At 48.6% G+C, this 19,060-nt stretch overlaps 1 protein-coding gene across 1 annotated transcript; it reads right to left on the reverse strand.

Annotated features, from left to right (window-relative positions):
* Positions 1-8,077: 8,077 nt before the first annotated feature.
* LOC140215840 (uncharacterized) lies at positions 8,078-12,361 on the reverse strand. Its single transcript, XM_072286155.1, has 3 exons — positions 11,959-12,361; positions 10,741-11,076; positions 8,078-10,470 (listed from the first exon to the last, which is right to left on the reverse strand). The coding sequence occupies exons 1-3, from the start codon at positions 12,359-12,361 to the stop codon at positions 8,078-8,080; spliced, it is 3,132 nt and encodes a 1,043-aa protein (XP_072142256.1).
* Positions 12,362-19,060: the final 6,699 nt, after the last annotated feature.

Raw genomic sequence — 19,060 nt, forward strand, 5'->3', positions numbered from 1 at the left:
CGCATCGCCTAACTACTCGGTGATTAGAAAATATTGGTCAAGTCGAGGCGGGGGCGTGGCCCCACTAATAAAAAAATGCGTTCATTTTGTGTTCCTGCCAAGCGTTGAGGATGCTGAAGCAGTATTTTGCAAGATTATGTGCAATGACAATACAATTATCACCGGGTGTGTTTACCGGTGTCCATCCGCAGGTCAAGAGTGCATATAGGCCCTTCAGGAATTCATGCATCGACCAGCACGTAACTCTCGAGTCATCCTCATGGGAGACTAACTTTCCAGACTTTAACTGAGCCACGACGCATCATACACCATTTGCCTCGAATGCGCTAGTTGACCTCATGCTTAACTTCAACCTTCAACAGGCCATTTTGCAGCTTACACGCACACAAGGTATCACAGCAAATATTCTGGACTTGATATTTCTCAGCACTCATTTTTCTGGAAGTCATAGCCAGATACATATTACTGAGGACAGTCTTCAAAGAAAAGACAAGCAAAACAACAATACTTTAAGGTAACCCTTCTGAACTTTCTTAATAGTAACTCGCAAAGATTCTGGAGTTACTTTCGCGTGAGCACGTCTTCTGCGTCCACGCCCTCGCCAGAGGAAAAAAACTGCTAGAGCAAACGAATTTAACGATTTTTTTCACTCACTATTTAAGGAAGATAATGGCTTTCTACCTCCCCTCAGAGCGGCTACTAATGCGAGTATTGGTCGCTTAGACATCATCGACGCCGGAGTTCTTAACCTCCTTTTAAATCTAGATCCCAAAAAGGGTAATGGCCCTGATGACATTCCTAACATTTTCCTCAAAAAATATGCGCAATTGTCTAACATGTACCTCGGCCTAATCTTTGCAAGTCACTTTTAGCGTCCAAACTACCAGACGATTGGAAAGTCGCTAAGGTAACTCCAATCCGCAAATCGGGAAACACAGACACGCCTTCTACCTTCAGGCCGATATCATTAACAAGCACGTCCTGTAAATTGCTCGAGCATATAATTCTGAAACATATCACTAATTTTATAGAGACAATAAACTGCTTATAACCTAATCAACATGGTTTTCGTAGCGGTTTGACAACCATTACTCTCACTGAAGTGTAGTTCATGACCTTGCGAGTGCTATCAATAACCATAGCCAAATTGACATGATATTACTTGATCTAGCGAAAGCATTTGATTCTGTTTGTGCCACAAAAAAACTAATAGCGAAACTAGAAACCGTGCTTGGAAAAAGGGAAATAACGCCTGGATTAAATACTTTTTGTTAGACAGATCCCCATTCGTAGTAATAGAAAACATGCCATCTAAAAACGTACCACTATAACATCCGGAGTTCCGAGGGGATTTGTGCTTGGGATAGTTTTATTGTTAATATTCAGTAATGACATGACCAGTAACATAGAGTGCAGTATGAAGTTATTTGCTGATGATTGCATTATTCACAGAGAAATTAGCAGTCGCAATGATCACCTTCTACTTACCAGATCTCTTAGCATACTGGCAGATCGGTGCAATAATTGGCAGATGTCAGGGAACATAAAAATATCTGTGACCATAACCGTCTCAAGAAGAAAACAACCTTCGCACTACACTTACCTTATTAATGACCAACCGCTCGGAAAAGTAAGAGAACACAAATATTTAGGCATTGCATTAACATCTGATGTGAAATGGTACACTCACACCACAAGCATCACTACCACTGCAGCGCGCAAACTGTTCTACCTTAAACGATGCCTAAGGCTATCACCTCCGTCCACCAAACTCCTAGCCTGCACTACCGTCGTGAGATCTGCTTTAGCGTATGCCAATACAGTATGGTGTTCGCATTCCAAGACTAACATAAAAAAACTAGAAACCGTTCAACGTAACGCTGTTAGGTTTATTTAGAACAAATATAAATGTACCAATTACCCTACTAACCTGTTGGTTGCCTCTGGCCTTCGAACTCACAACGATGCGCGCGAAACTGTGCTCTCTCTATCTCCTCTCTCTCTATTCGTCCCCATACCCCTTCCCCAAGTGCAGGGTAGCAAATCGGACGTGCGTTTGGTTAACCTCCCTGCCTTTCCTCTCTTATATTAATCTCTCTCCCTCTCTCCGGCCTTCAGACTTTAGAAGCTAGAGCGAGACAGGCCCGATTAATATTTCTTTTTCAAATTCTTCATGATACTTATAGAATTGATCAGTATAAATATGTCACTTATCCAATGTCACGTGAAATCCGACACAAGCATCTGCATACGTTGGTAGAATATTCCCACAAGGTCAACCCATTCAAATGCTCATTTTTTTCCATCTGCAATACGGAAGTGAAACCAATTATATCGCGAAATAACAAGCACTAACTCTCTGTCTCAGTTCCGTACGAAAATAGAGGCGTTAACTTTAACTTGACAGCCAGCATGTTTACGCATTTCAATATGCTGACTGTCTCATCGTGAATTTTCGTTTATTCACTTGACTGCCTTTCTTTTCTTGTATTGTACTTTTTTTCTATTTTTTAGTGTGTTAATTGTGCGCTCTCGTGTCCTCTGTTCAAATTGACTATACGCATTGCTCGGCAAACACTTTCCGTTATGTATGCTATTGTATAGAGTATTGTAAATTATGTATGTTATATATATATATATATATATATTCTCTCATTTTCTTTTTTGTACAATGTACGCTCAATATGCCGACCTGTTATGCTCTCGATCGAGAGTGGCAGTTTTGCAAATAAATAAATTTCACGAGTTATGAGAAGCGCCGTCTAGTTGGGGGGCTGCGAATTAAGCCTGCGGTACTCTAACTTGAATTTAAAGAGCGGAAGCCGAGTGGGTATTGCATTACACACCTATTTTGTAAAGAAGCCACCAAGATATGTATCCGGAGCACGGATGATCCGATGTACAGAGGAGTTGATATGAGTTGCTTTGTTAGGTGAGTTGACAGCTGCTTAGTTCAATTACAGGCATGTGCACAGTCGAGCAAAAAAAGAAAAAAATGCGCCGACGTGCAGATTCCACGTGCTATAGAAAATTTACGAGCAACCGTCTCATGATTTCGTGCTTTCAAACGGCACTTGGCACTTGCCGTGGCAGCGCTCAGCTGGCATCGTATCCCGTTCTCGTCGCGGCTTAAAAATAACGCGCCAAGGAACGCGTCACCCGACGGCACTCCCGCATGACACTTGTACTTTGAACTCGAGTCCAGTCGGGTATAGGTGGCAGGAAAAACAGATACTTCGGAACTAGTGTCATGCTGTCTTCAATTGCCAACACTGTAGCTATTAAGGCGATTTCAACCACCGCAAATAACTACATAACGCGCGCCCGCCCACTCTCGTCGGCATAGGCCGACGGCTCCATCAGGCAAGTATTTTTTTTTTGTATTTTACAGTTGGCGCGCGCACACACACACACACACACACACGAACACACGTACACACACACACAGACACACAAAAAAGCACTTTCGCGCTCCCTGCTTTTCCAACGAACCTCGCTCTCGACGCACAAATCACACGACGGCAGACAAGTAAATGACTAGGCTGGCATTCTAGACACGCGGTAAGTAGCCCTGGGGCAGCACTCACCGCAGCACCCAGTAGAGTCCGTGTGCGAAGACGCTGCCGCCGACACAGAAGCGCATCCGATCTATATTCATATTCATCGTGGCGTCTTCGGCTTTTCGTTCCGAGTATATCGCAGTCGACACACAGGTGCAATGATCGGTGCCCACGCGAAGGCACCAGGTGTCTTTCGCCCGCCCGCTCTTATTCCGGGAAACTGCGGTCCAATGCAGTGCGTGCAGGTCGCGTCCGCGTAAAGGCGTCAGCAGTCAGCGAGTGGAAGAGACAACCGTCAGCTCCACCGGCTTCTGAGCAGGCACAGACACGCGCCAGTCGTTGCATTAGCGCAACCCACGGCGGGGTTCGTTCGCAACGGCGCCCTGGTCACGTGCCCACCCCGCGGGTTTACGACGTAGCGGGCGCCGTGGATAACTCTCCGGGGGAGAGAACGCCAGCGGATCCGCGTCACGTTCTTTAATTGAGGATAGCACGCTCGCGTGCGTGAATGTGTCGCCGTTTGCGCACAGCGCGTCGTCACAAACCCGGAGAGCCACCAGTGCGCACCATAGGGGAAGCAAATAATCGGAGTATACACCATGGTGTACACCCTTCGCTTGCACATTTCGTAACAGCTTTCGGAATGTCGGGGCGCGTCCGCCTCTTTGATGAAGCGGCTAGCGCAAGAGTATATAGACACGGGGCACAAAAGGGCGACAAGGACAAGCGCAACTTCCAGCTGGCGTTTATTACAACAACGGTTACGAATATATACTCTCGCGCACTTAATCGCGACAGTTGCACACGTGCAAGACAACATGGTTATCACAAGCAGACAAGAGCGCACCATCGCGGGGGCAGGGCTTAAGGTGGTCTCCCACAGACAGTCCCCAGGAATGCAAATTCTTTAGCGGTCAATGCTATGAATGGTTTGCTGACGCAGTTGCCTTCTGTGGTAGCCGCTGACTCAACGATGAGTCTGGTGTTTTCCTTCCCGTGCATTGCTATTATTTCTGTTTTTCCAAAGAGTGACTGACGTTTAGATTGGGAACAATGGACCCCAAGGAAATCTTATCTCCCTTTTTGAGCTTTCTGATTGTGCTCCTGTAGACTCACGTTTAAGCACCTTCCCGTCTGTTGCGCTCGTCTTTGTCGCCCTTTTGTGCCGCGTGTCTACTCTTGCGCTAGTCACTTCAGCAATGGAATACCAACTAGCCCGGTCTCACACCCTGCTCCTCGTTGAACCGCCTCACTGGGTGCGAAGGACACGTGATTCAGTCATCCACGGTGCTTTTGAGCAGGTGCTCACGCGAGCGCCTGCTCGCATGAGGGCATGATGGTAACTCCCAGGGTGTACGTTAGGATGGTCTCGTTGGTACCTCGTATGAAGTCGCCCTAAAGACCTGAAACTAAAGATTGGGAAGTTTCATTTGCCACCCCCGAACAATACGCGAAGGCGAACATTTGTTATATATATTTCGTTTTTACTTTGCATGCCGCAATTTCTGATCAGTGGGAGCGCACACACACGCACGCACAACATCGCAGGAGCTCATTGCGAAAACAAAAATTTCCTGGTCCGTGTTCCATTCGTTATGCAGTGATGTGGTAACGTTTCACTGTAGTGACCGGCCAGGCGTCTTCGTTGAAAATTCATTATTTCCCTTCAGCGCACAGCACAGCATCTTATGAACAAACGTACGAACATATGATGTGGAAGGAATGGGCTTTCCGTCGGAGTCAGGGCAGTGTTACAATTCAAATATCTCTTTCCATCATAGGCTTTCCGTTTTTACAAATTAATTTGGCTGATGACACTACACGCAATGATTTCCACGAGGAGGCCATGAATTCATGCCGCTGCGGTGGTACGGGTGGTGCGCAGCGCGCGACGCAACTTCTGTGACGTCACGCTGCGGACGTGATTGCGACCTGTCATGGCTGCCGCATGCAGCGCGCCCCCGCGGTTTCTCGGCCAGACGTCCTGGCTGCCTTTGTTGTCTGCAGGTATCCCATCGTGGGATTGGCACATTGAGCTATGTGGTCTCTACGCGTTGGAAGTTCGCAGCGGGTTAGGGCGCCGGAGGTAAACTACGCAATCCTCCGGCGCGACGCAAAAGTGGAGGAGGTGGAAGGCTCGGCGTCAAGTGCACCTCAGGTCGGAACCCCACAGCCTGGCTGGGGCCCAAGAGACAAGAAAAATGAAGAGAGAAACAAAAGGTTCGTCACGCGAGCGAGTGTATTCTCGGCACTACACCGAAGTGACTGTGTGACTTTTTTTTTACTATTATTTTTATTTTGCGCTCGCGTGTGTGTTTGAATCGCGACTCGGGGACTCCCCGTCAGACGACGTCTGACTGACGGCGCCGGTAGGAAGAAAGGTCGCGGAGACTGCGTGGATACCGCCCCAGGTCGGCTTGGGAAACACCGTTCAGTTTTCTCCCACATCACTGTCCTCGGTCTTGGAGCCCACAGCAGGAGCGAGCTATAGCAGCCGTTCTTGCCTATATAGATATCGGTGGGGGCGGAAAAAACAAACCTAGAGAGAGCGCCATTGATGTGCACTGTCACGCGTGTATATATATATGAAGTGCGCTTAGGAGTATCACTTATTCTCTGCCAGAGCTGTCATTGAGAAGAAACTATATGAGCTGCAGAGGTTTACCGGCTATGTGCCGTTTCGACATGATTTGGCGCGAGATGAGTGGCGCTGAGGCAACTTCGTGGAATGGCGGGTGTAGGGAAGGAGGGGATCGACCCTTTCCTTCCGCAGGATGGAGGGAAAGGAGGTGCCTTGCTTCAGACTTACGCGGAATAACCTACGCAGTAAAGAATAATTCTAGTTGCTCAAGTCGAACGGCCAGAGGCAACAGTGAAAGTTCGCTTACGTACTCGCGACTATTAATAACTCCCTGGCTTTCGCCATCCCGGAACATGGTCACAGTTCACCGCCCCGCGAGCTGGAGCTGGAAGGCAATGCTCACGCCGACTGCAGCGTCATCTGGTCGCGCTTTCAAAGGGAACAACCCGGTACGTGTGGTATGCACCCGGCGACAAAAGTTTACGCACCGCGGGATCTCCGAAAAACGTTCAATTCCCGAGCAGCCTGTGTGCAACAGCAGCCAGTAAAACTGTATTCGACAATGTTGTTAGCATAATCCAGTCGAGGTCCCGAATGAAAATAACAGACCGCGTTGCGAGGTTGTGGAGATGTTCAACTTTTTCTCAGATCTCGTGCCCCGCGATATTTTGTCGCCGGGTGTGCATGAGACCAGGAAGGCAAGATGACTCGGCAAGTAGGAATCTGAGATTAGGTGGTCACAAGGTCTTCAGTCAAGATTTAAAAAAAAAAAAACACTGCTGAATGTGTGACATGATGAATGAGGCCAGATGAAGCTACGAGTTCAGATAGGTGTCCGGTGCGGCTTAAATTCCGAATGACTGTGATGAATATAACGAGGGAGTTGATGTTCGCCTCGATGTCAGTGAGGGAAACTTGAAGATGTTGTGGATGTCGCGAAGTCACATTACAGTAGGCACGCCAGTGACGCTGATTGCAATGAGGTTAACTGTTTATTAAGATAGAATATGCAAGCGATAGAAAGGAAAATATTTACACGGACATCACTACGAGTAACATGTTAGAATTTTGGTCTTCTTTCTTAGCCGAATCTCCCCCCAATTCCTTTCCAACGGCCCCGCACGTACATAAAAGCATCCCCAGCAACCCCCTCGCCCCATCGTTCGTCCAATCACACTGCGGTGCGCGCAGTGTACACACAACGGGGCTCCAAGGTGACACTATCGGGAGTTCCAATACGTCCAGGCCGTTGCCACAAATCCTTTGCAGTGCAACGAGTCCCCTTTTGTCTCACAAGTTCGCAAAAGACACACTTCCACGAAGAAAGCACTTCCACGCTCCGTTGGGGCATCTGGACAGTTTGCGAATGTCTCGGCCTAGAGCGGTTCAGCGACGAGGGGTTGACTTCAAGGCCAGGGCACTGCTTCCGCGAACCGACTGGCGGAAGCCCGACACACAGTCACCCCGCTTACGCGCTCTCCGTAGACCGCGGGTCCCCCACCCCCGATGGCTATAAATCGCCGCCGTCTTGGTGTCGAACCACGCGTCTCTTTTGACCACCCCGCGCGATCCTTGCATGCAGCCGTCCGCGCAAACAACGCCGACCTCCACTCCTCCCCACCAAGAATGTCACGGGGATACTTGTTGTCAGCGTGACATTTCACACACACACCACCCGCACACACCACACAGCACATCACGAATGGTCCTTGCAATTAACAATGGAAGGGCACAAATCTGCTGTCAGGTCCACCATGCATCCGCGGTAGAAACAACAAAAATAGCTTCGCTGTCGACCGTGAGGTCTGTCGACAGCAGCACCCGCGAACACTAGAATTGGGCACGTGCGTCCTAACCCGCATGCACTCACATACAAGCCTATACACACAAGCACTTAGCAAAGCCACAGTGGCTGCGCATTTCCCGTATCAGGCTTTTACTCCCCCTCACCGTCACCTAATCGCGACAGCGCATCTGCACATCGATTTGCCGTGCCTTTTATGTGAACTATCTCTAATTCATACTTCTGTAGCGCAAGTGACCAGCGCATCAGCCTTGGGCTGGTGGATGCGGAGCCGGCCAGAAACGTTAGCGGATTATGGTCGGTGGCCACCTTTATTTTTGCTCCAAATAGCCAGGTGTCCAGCCTCCCCAGCGCCCACACGACCGCAAACGCCTCTCTCTCTATGGCTGACCACTTTGCCTGTGATGCTGATAGCTTTTTACTCAAGAATGCGACTGGCTTTTGTTCTCCCTCCACAAGCTGCGATAGGCAAGCCCCTACCGCTATCTCGGAGGCATCGGTTGTCAACAGAAACTCATTATCATGATCAGGCGCCACTAACTGCGGCAGTGATGCTAATACGTTCTTTACAGCGCAAAATGCATTCTCTGCCTCCTCATTCCACGGGATCACCTTAGGTATCCTACGGCCTGTCAAGTCAGTTAGCGGGCGCACCACCTTAGAATATTCGGGAACATATTCACGGTAATAGTTAAAAAGGCCCAGCACACTCCTAAGATCCCTCTTGGTTTTCGGCGCCTGCAGTTTGAAGATGGCACTCACCCTATCTGGATCGGGGGAATGCGTCCCGGATCCGACGACATGACCAAGGTATTTCACCTTTGTCTGTGCGAACTTGCACTTAGCAGGATTCGCCGTCAGACCCACCTGCCTGAGAGTGGCCAACACCTTCCCCAAATGCCGCATGTGGTCTGCCCAGGTTGTCGAAAATACAGCCACGTCGTCAATATATGCCATGGCATATTCTGAATGCTCACGTAAGACATCATTCATAATTCTCTGAAAAGTTGCGGCCGAGTTTCTCAACCCGTACGGCATGACTCTCCAAGCATACAAACCTTTAGGTGTAGCAAAAGCGGTGAGTCGCTGCGACTCCTCCTCTAGAGCTATCTGCCAATACCCCCTAGTCATATCTAGCACAGATATGTAGCTGGCACGCGCTACCTCGTACAACAACTCGGTCATATTCGACATAGGAAAGCTGTCAGGCTCTGTCACTGCATTTAATTTCCTGTAGTCAACACACATCCTTAATGAGCCGTCTTTCTTGGCTACACACACTACTGGGTGTACGAAGGAGCTGTCTACCGGATACACGAAGCCCCAGTCTTGCAGTTCAGCAACCTGTCGCTCAATCTCCTTGCGGAATGCCACTGGCACCCTGTACAGGTGTGCTTTCTCCCGTGTTGCATTTGGAAGCAGTGCAATTTTATGTGAACCTACCAAGCATTTACCTGGTCGTTGAGAGAATACCTCCTGAGCTTCTCCTAAAACTCTAAGTAGCTCGTCACACTGTCGCGCCGTTAATGTCTCATTCTCCACTTGGAACTGTACGTTTTCTTCCTTCACTGTAGGACAGGGGGCATGCGTTACTGCACCGAACTCTTCGTCCGATTCAAACACTACGCCTACATTATAGGATCTCGCCATGTATGGCCGCAGGCGATTCGCATGCACCCACTTGGTTCCCTCTTCAAGCTGCACAACATAACTGTTGTCCCGCTTCTTCTCCTTTACTACCGCTGGCCCTTTCCATTTTGGCTGCAGTTTGCCTATTTGACCACCATCCAACACTAGAACCTTATCACCTATGACAAATTGCTTTTCCCTCGCCCTCAAATTGTACTTCTCAGCGTACCTTCTTTGAATCGGCTCAGAATGTTCATTAACCTTAGCCGATGCTTCTGCCATCTTAGTCCTGAGATCCCTCAAGTACTGCGCCGCTGGCTTGTTCAACCCCGTAGGTAGTGTCCACTCTCCAGTCCATGTTTGCCGAAGAATGTCAAGCGGCCCACGCGGTGCTCGGCCAAACATCAATTCGAATGGCGAAATTCCTGTTATATCATGAGGCACTTCCCTATACGCCCATAACACGCACGGAACGTAGCGGTCCCAGTCCCCTTTGTGATCATGGACAACGTGTCGGAGCATTGCCTTAAAGGTGCCATTCCACCTTTCAACAATTCCGTTGCTTTGCGGGTGCTCTGGAGTGGAAAACCGCATCTTCACCCCTAACCGCTCCATGAGTTCCTGTGTTAACCTTGACACAAAGTTGGTGCCTTGATCACAGCAAATCAGTTCAGGCGTCCCGTACCGCGAGAACACTTCTATCAACGCCTGACACGTCACTTTCGCAGTGAGGCTCCTTAAGGGAATCACTTCCGCCCACCTTGTGCATAAGTCCACCACACTCAAGGCATAGCGGTGCCCGCGCATCGATGCCGGGTCAAGTGGCCCTATACAGTCAATGTATACAACCTCAAAGGGTCGCTCAGGCCTCGTCAATGGGGTGATAGGCACGTTGTCTTTAAATGACGGTCGTGCAAAGGTCTGGCAAGTATGACAAGTTCGACAGTGGCGCTTTACATCCGCAACTATAGTAGGCCAAAAGAATGCGCTCCTAAGCCTTTGCTTCGTCTTTTTCTGAGAGAAGTGGCCGCCACTGGGTCTATCATGCGCAAGCTCTAAAACTTCTTTCCTTTTTGATTCGGGCAACACTAATTGCCTGTGCAGTTGGCCGTTAATCCTCTCGTCATGAAAAAGCATACCATCTTGTACTTTCATTCCATGCGTACCGTCTGCTGCTTGCTTCCATGCTTCACACAGCGAGTTGTCCTCTTTCTGCTCGACCCTGAAGCTGGCCGCAGGAGATGCATCATCCGAACCTATAGCTTCGTTTCCAGCCAGGCCGACGGACGCAATCATAACATCCTCCTCCGTCTCTTCGTCGTCATCGAGCTCTGGACCCCCTTCTGGCCAGTCTGCGACTGCATTTTCTGTGGTGATAAACGCTTGCTCGAGAGTGGCTCTATCCTGCGCTTCTTCATCCAGCTCCATTTTCGCACTTTCCAGAAGTTCGTGCGCCTCTGGCGTTAACAATGCACCTATGCCTTTTGACAACACATCAGTGACTGCACACAGAATCAGCACCTGTTGGTGTCTGCATCCATCCTCTCCGGCTAGGGATAGTGGTAGATAAAGTAGGTCCGCGTCAACAACCTGACCAAATGCGCCCTTTAACTTAATTTTACCTGAACTCTTGCCCTTACAAGCCTCGGGTACCGTCTCTGTCCTCAACACAGTTATCTCTGCACCTGAGTCGAGACAAGCCCTGACGGAATTCCCCCCAACTTCCAAATCGACCCAGTTTAACACCTCCGACGCGGCTTGCTGGTTTACCTTATCACACTGCTCCACCTGCGGCTGAAAACTGTCAGATACAATTATCTCCGCCCTCGCTACGATTTTGCTGTTCTCTTCCTCGGGCTGCACCTTCTCGAAACCGTGCCGCGGGTCTGGACAATTGCTAGCGTAGTGTCCAAATTTCTTGCATTGGAAGCATCGGATAGCTCCCGTTCGAAGTTTCTTGCCTGCATTCCCTGTTTGGCCACTCGTCCTCCCCACGCGTCTGTCTCCTTCAGAAAGTGGCTTATCCGAACGCTCTCGGATCCAGCCCACACGTCTGCTTTCCTCATATGTCTCGGCTAGCTCGGCAGTTTCGCTAGCAACAAGCCAGTGCGTGACTTCATTCTGCATGACATATGTCCTTACTTCCTCTGATAATATTTGTTTAAACCTATCGGCGATAACCAAATCTTTTAGATCCTTCAAGGTTGTGACGTCCCTACTCTTTAGGTAGTATGAGAACAAAGTTTCTAACCTGGTCGCCACCTGATGCCATGAATCATCCTGTTCTTTCTTTACAGAAAGGAATAAGCGCCGATACTCATTAGGAGTCATTTTAAGTTCCTTTAGAATTTTTTCTTTCAGTTCAGGGTAAGGCATTACGCTACCGTCCGACTCGCTTGCTACAAATGCTCTCATCTTCTCATTCAGGAACGGCAGCAATATCACTCCACGAATATCCTCGGGGATTTGCAATGTTTCAAAGAGAGTGTCCACGCTTTTAAACCATGCGGGCACTGTGGGATCCGCCTCTGGCATTGGAGCAAGAACTGCCTTCAATTCTTTCGCATACTCCCCCAGCTTGATACCCGACAACTGCCTTTGTCCGCGCTGTGCATCCACCAGCGGCTGTAGCTGCATTTGAGCGAGCTTAATTTTTTCCATCTCTAGCATTAGTCTGAGCTTCTCAAGCTCAAACACTTCTTTTGTGAGCAATTGCTCACCCTGTCGAATGGGTACATTTTCCCCTTCTTGACCAGCCCCTGCGGCAGCCATGTCGCTCTCCGCCATCGTGAGATGTCCTACAAGCTTCGCTTTAACTCGAGAATATCACTTAGGCGCTAGCCCGACAAGGTGGACCAAGAGACAACAGAAAAGTGCCCTACCTTGACCATTCCTGTCTCCGCCGCCTGGACTGCCTCTCCGGGGTGTTGGCCCTCCTTGGTGCTCCTGACAACTCTCTGTCGCAGCAACCGCTAATAGTTGTCCGGTGCGAAACTATTCCGCAAACTTCCAGTTCCTTTTTCCAGGCTGCTCACTGCTCTCGAACTCCACGTCGCTATGCCGCCCTCGACATCACCTGCGCTCCTGCGGTTCTCCCCGTCAGCCTTGCCGACTCGAACTCCGCGGCGCTGTGTCGCTGTGCCACCTGTGACGTCACCTGCGCTCCCGCGGTTCACCCCGTCAGCCTTGCCGACTCGACTCCGCGGCGCTGTGGAACCCTTGACGTCTTCTGCGCTCCTGCGGTTCACCCTGTCAGTCTTGCTGACTCGAACTCCGCTGCGCTACGTCGCTATTCCGCCTGTGGCATCTCCGGCATTACTGTGGTGTGCATCTCCGAGATTCCTGCAGCTCCGTTCAGCAACAGTGAGCCTGCTGCAGACTGTCCAGCTTGCAGCCTTGCTCGTAGCTTTCTGCGCCGTCCTTCCGACGCTGATGTCGTGTCCTTTCTTGGGGCTTCCAAATACTCCCGCGCCTGCTTGCTCTCCGCCCAAGCAACCAACACGTCACTTGCCTTCAGTAGAAAGACGTCGCGATCCTGTCGACTGCGCCAGTTGGTGTTCGCCTCGATGTCAGTGAGGGAAACTTGAAGATGTTGTGGATGTCGCGAAGTCACATTACAGTAGGCACGCCAGTGACGCTGATTGCAATGAGGTTAACTGTTTATTAAGATAGAATATGCAAGCGATAGAAAGGAAAATATTTACACGGACATCACTACGAGTAACATGTTAGAATTTTGGTCTTCTTTCTTAGCCGAATCTCCCCCCAATTCCTTTCCAACGGCCCCGCACGTACATAAAAGCATCCCCAGCAACCCCCTCGCCCCATCGTTCGTCCAATCACACTGCGGTGCGCGCAGTGTACACACAACGGGGCTCCAAGGTGACACTATCGGGAGTTCCAATACGTCCAGGCCGTTGCCACAAATCCTTTGCAGTGCAACGAGTCCCCTTTTGTCTCACAAGTTCGCAAAAGACACACTTCCACGAAGAAAGCACTTCCACGCTCCGTTGGGGCATCTGGACAGTTTGCGAATGTCTCGGCCTAGAGCGGTTCAGCGACGAGGGGTTGACTTCAAGGCCAGGGCACTGCTTCCGCGAACCGACTGGCGGAAGCCCGACACACAGTCACCCCGCTTACGCGCTCTCCGTAGACCGCGGGTCCCCCACCCCCGATGGCTATAAATCGCCGCCGTCTTGGTGTCGAACCACGCGTCTCTTTTGACCACCCCGCGCGATCCTTGCATGCAGCCGTCCGCGCAAACAACGCCGACCTCCACTGAGGGGCTCCCGCTTGGCAGTAAAAATCCCCGCTTGGCAGTAATACTGAATTGTGATGCAATTGATGTGAAACTATATATTGCATCTCTGGGGCGAGAGCTTGTACGTCCACTGATCACGTGATGGACAGACTAACGAGAAGGCTTACTGTGTCCGCTTTCTTAAAATCGTTTATGAGTGCTCGCATAACATTACGAATAAAATCTTGTATTTTTTCGTATACATACAATCTTTTCTGTTGCACTGTGATTTGCCTTGCTACAATGATATGTGCTAAAACATTGTTATTATTTGTAGTCAATAGTGTATATTGTTCTGTTAACGTTCGAGATGTCACTTCTTGATAGGCTCGGAGCTACACTGTGGAAATGTTCACACATAAGGAAATGTTCTTTATGCAGACATAACTACGCCAGCATTGACGATGATGTGCACACCTGTAAGGCTGATACGACAGAAGAAATAATTGGGGAGGCCCCCGAGCTGGCACTGCAAGCTGATAATTACGGTGAGGTCAATGCGCAGGAGACAAGAACTATGTTCACGCGTGGTGCAGCCGACAACGTCCCGACCCGGCGTGGTTGCCTAGTGGCAATGGTGTTAGGCTGCTAAGAGTGAGGTCGCGGGATCGAATCCCGGCTACGGCGGCCGCATTTCGATGGGGGCGAAATGCAGGAACACCCGTGTACTTAGATTTAGGTGCACGTTAAAGAATCCCAGGTGGTCCAAATTTCCGGACTCCCCCATCGCGGCGTGCCTAATAATCAGAAAGTGGTTTTGGCTCGTAAAAAACCATAATTTAACTTTAATTAATAACGTCCCGAATACGTTCTTGCATTTTTTTTCTTCAACCAACATGAGGGAATTAAAGAATTTTCGAGCTAGATATGTTAAATGTGAGAATTTGTTATAACGCATAGGTTCGATCGGAGAGCACCGGTAAGCAACAATTGCTTAATAGCTGGAACAATAGTGCCTAAAGCAATACCTTGTATCGTGTAAATATATTAAGTGTTTCTCTTTAAATCTGTATTTTTTTTGTTTTACTGCTGTTTCATTTTTTACTTTCCGTCGCTAACATTTGTGTGGGCCAGTTAAAGTAGATTTTAGTTTTGTGAATGTGAGTCCCGGGGAGACGAAGGTCACTTCGTCTCCCCGGGGAGTGAACAGATTTTGCACGGTCCCTTCGAGTTCGCATTAATGGGAGTGACATACAACGTGATAAAAATTAATACCCATGTTACTGCTTTATGATTTAAATTTGGGCCATATGTCTTCTCTGGCTCACCGTTGACAACAAGCTGTCTCACTAATCGTTCACGGCAACAAGGAAACGGCAGTGTGCAGTTGGGTCTCTTTGGAAGTTTAAAATAGCCTGCGCACTGGGCCATGCCGGCCCAGCACCCACGTGATCATGGGCGTTAGGCGAGCGTGCCAGCTGTGGGTAACCCGAACTTCGAGCCTTTTTCCAATAAGACAGAGACTGCTTAGGCCGTAGCAAAAAAAAAAAAAAAAAAAGATGTATAGAAAAGCGAGACATTCAGAGGTGTGCTAAGACTCTCAGCCTGACGGAGGTTTTGGAAGTCGACAACCTTCTGCACGGGAATTCACACTGTGGGTTTCAAGCTTACGATCATGGACTCGGTGACAGAACTTCGGAAAACACTGCCTTGAAATAGGTCATGTAAGCTCCGCATGGGTATACAAATGTTGCAGGGTACACGACGAAGTATGCAGCGAGCTGTGGCAGATCATTCAAATTCATGTCACAGAGCGCGCACTTGGGACTTGTTATGTTAACATCACGCGCTTGTCCTGGCACTTTAGCTCCGCACATAAATGCACAAATCGTCGCCACTTTCACCAAAGTTGTTTGATCGAACTTCGTTTTACTGAAAAGATCACGGCCGTCCTGCCGAGAACGCAGAAACGCGTGGCCTTCACTTCCATTATATTTTACACAATAAAATCGTATGTATAGGCAAGGAAAAAAAAAAAGGGACGCCGACCCCAAACAACGTCATCTCTCGGCTACCATACGGAAGCGTTGTTCGCAATGAACAGGGGGTGGATCTGTTAAACTATAAGTGATCACGACAGCAAGTAACTATGAATTTACACTCAGCGTGTGTTAAAATAAAAGGCTTGGGAACAAAGTTGACAGAACGAAATGCGCTTCAGCCCTTAGAATATACTGACCACCAAAAGACTTTACGGACATACCAGAAAGCTTGGTCAGGTTGACCACTATGCTTGGTGTGACTAGCGAAGTTACATGACTGTGCTTTCTTAGGATGAGGCTGCGTACATGAAGTGTGGATTGAAAAAGAAAAGTTCTCTCTCTCTCTTTTTATACGGCACCGCTTACGGCACCGCGTAACTGAAGTATGCGATTGAAGGCATGGACAAATTTACGCAAAGTATCCTCACTTAGCTTTCTTGAGTTGATATCGCATTCCACTCGTATAAGTTTAGGAATTATATATCGGGGAACTAGCTGATGTTTCGGCCGGTACTTACCTAATATTTTACGATGTTTCTAGGAAAGTTAAATTTCAGCACTCAACGTCAAAGGATTCTAATCTTCCCCATACCACAAACACAAAAAAAGCTTTCGCCCATCTAGAGCGACACAAAATGCTTTAAGAATATTTTAAGCTTTCGCGGCACCGAATCGCGAAAAAGCAGAACTTTTCGGATTTGCGTGTGTATAGTCTTGTCCTGTGACATGTGATGTTTACAGCGAAGGAGCAATAATTCTATGATTTCTTGCAAGGCAATTCCCGTAAGAGAGTGCATGTAATTTTTTTTTTGTGCGCGTGGCTAAAATGCGAGTCACAAAAGCGTCGACGAGAAATTCCAACAGCCAACACACGATGAGTTGCTCGCCTGATTCGGGCACCGATATGTTATTTTATCATGTTGTCAGCTATGGTGATTATGTGTGCGTATGTGTGTGTGCGAGTATGTGTATGGCGATTATGCGTGCGTATGTGTGTGTGCGTGTGTGTGTGTGTGTGAGAGAGAGAGAGAGAAAGAGAGAGAGAGAGAGAGATGTTTTTAATGAACACTGTTGATCTTTTCCTGGCTGACGGCCTGTCATGCTACTCTAGGTGTTGGGTAGTTTCACCATAGCAATGTTGAAAAGGTTGGGGTGTAGAACAGAACCTTGGAGGTTCCGTTGTTGCGGGTAGGTAACGTCGGGGTTCTGAGTAAAAGATCCACACAGCGATCAATCATACAAACGGCGTATGCATCCAGAAATATGCATCCCCTCGACCTACTCATACGCACTCTTCAAGGACCGTGCGATTGGAGGAAGCTGCTAAAGCAGTCTCCATTTGAATCCGCTGTATTCATTCATCGCTGATGTAAAATGGCCGACTATGGCACCGCAGCCAGGGACTATAGACCATTTTTTCGTAGGCGCCGCCATATTGTGAACGCAGTGGCGCCGCCTATGAGCAGCGCCATACTGGCTTGGGTGAAAGCGGTCTTTTGCATGGCAGGTATACGCTCGGCGGCAGGTTCTGGCGTTTGTTTTCGCGGTCGTGCGGTCTGTTTAGTATGACGTGCGTCTTCTACGTGGTAAACGGTTCTGTGAGGCGTGCTAAAGTGGCTAAAGGCGTCATGGCCGGAATTTCTGCTGGCGTTGAGGTGTACGGAACACGCAGCGCGATGGTGTGCTCGCATATTTGAGCCTACAATCAGCCTCGGAGATCAATTGTGTATTTCTAAATGTTCCAATCACTAATGTGACTTTATTGCAGTATTATCCTCTATTTCTAAGCTGCGGTTTAGGAGCCATAAAACATACGCGACGATCGTAATAGCATGGGTACTGTTCTGCTACGATAGGAGCTGTGCTGTTTGACAAGCGTTCAAACTGTTCACTGCAGGTTACATTGCGTGACTACTTGGCTGGATGGATGAGGTTTCCACCCATTAATAAAATAGTTTTGGCTAGTAATAGCAGCATACCTTACAGTCTGAATTAAGCTTGTCCAGCAAAGCGACCGTTTACGAACTGCGCGAGCGTCCTAAGCAGTAGTAGGTGCTGGATTACAGATATATTTGTTCTGTATAGCGCATGGTCCAAGCATGCGGCATCAGCGGTTATATATTTACAAGCGTTGTGAGGCGTTAGCCCGTTTTCTCTTGCTTTTTAGAGAAAGAGGATGATAACCGAATTTTTTTTTCGGTTGTGTTCGTTCAGTTCTCTACGACGCACTCACACGTATTACGGAAATTTTGCGCTCAAAAATAGCCATCGCATTCTTTTTATGCGAACTCTCTCATATATTATGGCTGTATACAGGCCAAAAAGGCAATGCCGAAGCACACAGCTTATATGTGTATCGTGCTGGCTCACCAACCGCAGTGGTCGCTGTGTTGAGCAGTGCCATGGGCCTCATGCAGCAAGGCTAGCGTAGACATATATGGTAATTTCAAGCATACTAGACTTGAAATGCGTGAGAACGATGCCAGTGTATCAAAAATATTTGATAGCGCCTGCCGCTCAGATGTTTCGTGGTTGCCTTAGGTTGGCCGTGCACGAACATGCGCTCTTATGTTTTATGTTTTACTGCCTATAGACGCCAATCCATCAGACAGTGAGCTGATTTACCATTTAATGTTGGTAATACAGAGACGCCGGTTTTCTTTGTTGAATTAAAATCGATATAAGCAAAATAGTAAACAACACATACACGCGCCGCGACTGATAATGCTCGTACACAGCGGCTGATTATGCGTGTCACATTTTTGCGCCCCCAAGACATATGTCTGCCTGCAGTAGTTACCGATGCACCGAAAGGCTTCCCTGACGACCTTGTATCAACGAACATGGCGTAAATTTCACAAAGTAAGATCTAAAACATCTCGAAATCGTTCCGCAGCACGCGACAGCAATACTTTCAAGCAGCGCCGCGCCGGATCGCCCAAGCCAGAGAGGAAGAAAGGCTCTCCGCGCGCCCTATCCTCCTCGCCCGATGAAACGGTCTATAGGAACATTAGAAAGGAACTTAGCCGCTGAACCACCACGCTCTGTCCAGTGGGCTTTATTGTTCAAAGTTCCCGCGATGACGCAAGAGAGCACCAGGTGTTTAGTCGAGTTTAAAAAAAAAGCACTCCGCGTCATAACCTAGCCAGCGTACTTCAGTATATCTTATCAGTGAGTCATTTCTCTGTTCGTGGAGACCGCTAT

The sequence above is a fragment of the Dermacentor andersoni genome, chromosome 2 (genome assembly GCF_023375885.2).
Source record: "Dermacentor andersoni chromosome 2, qqDerAnde1_hic_scaffold, whole genome shotgun sequence".
Taxonomy (NCBI): Eukaryota; Metazoa; Arthropoda; class Arachnida; order Ixodida; family Ixodidae; genus Dermacentor; species Dermacentor andersoni.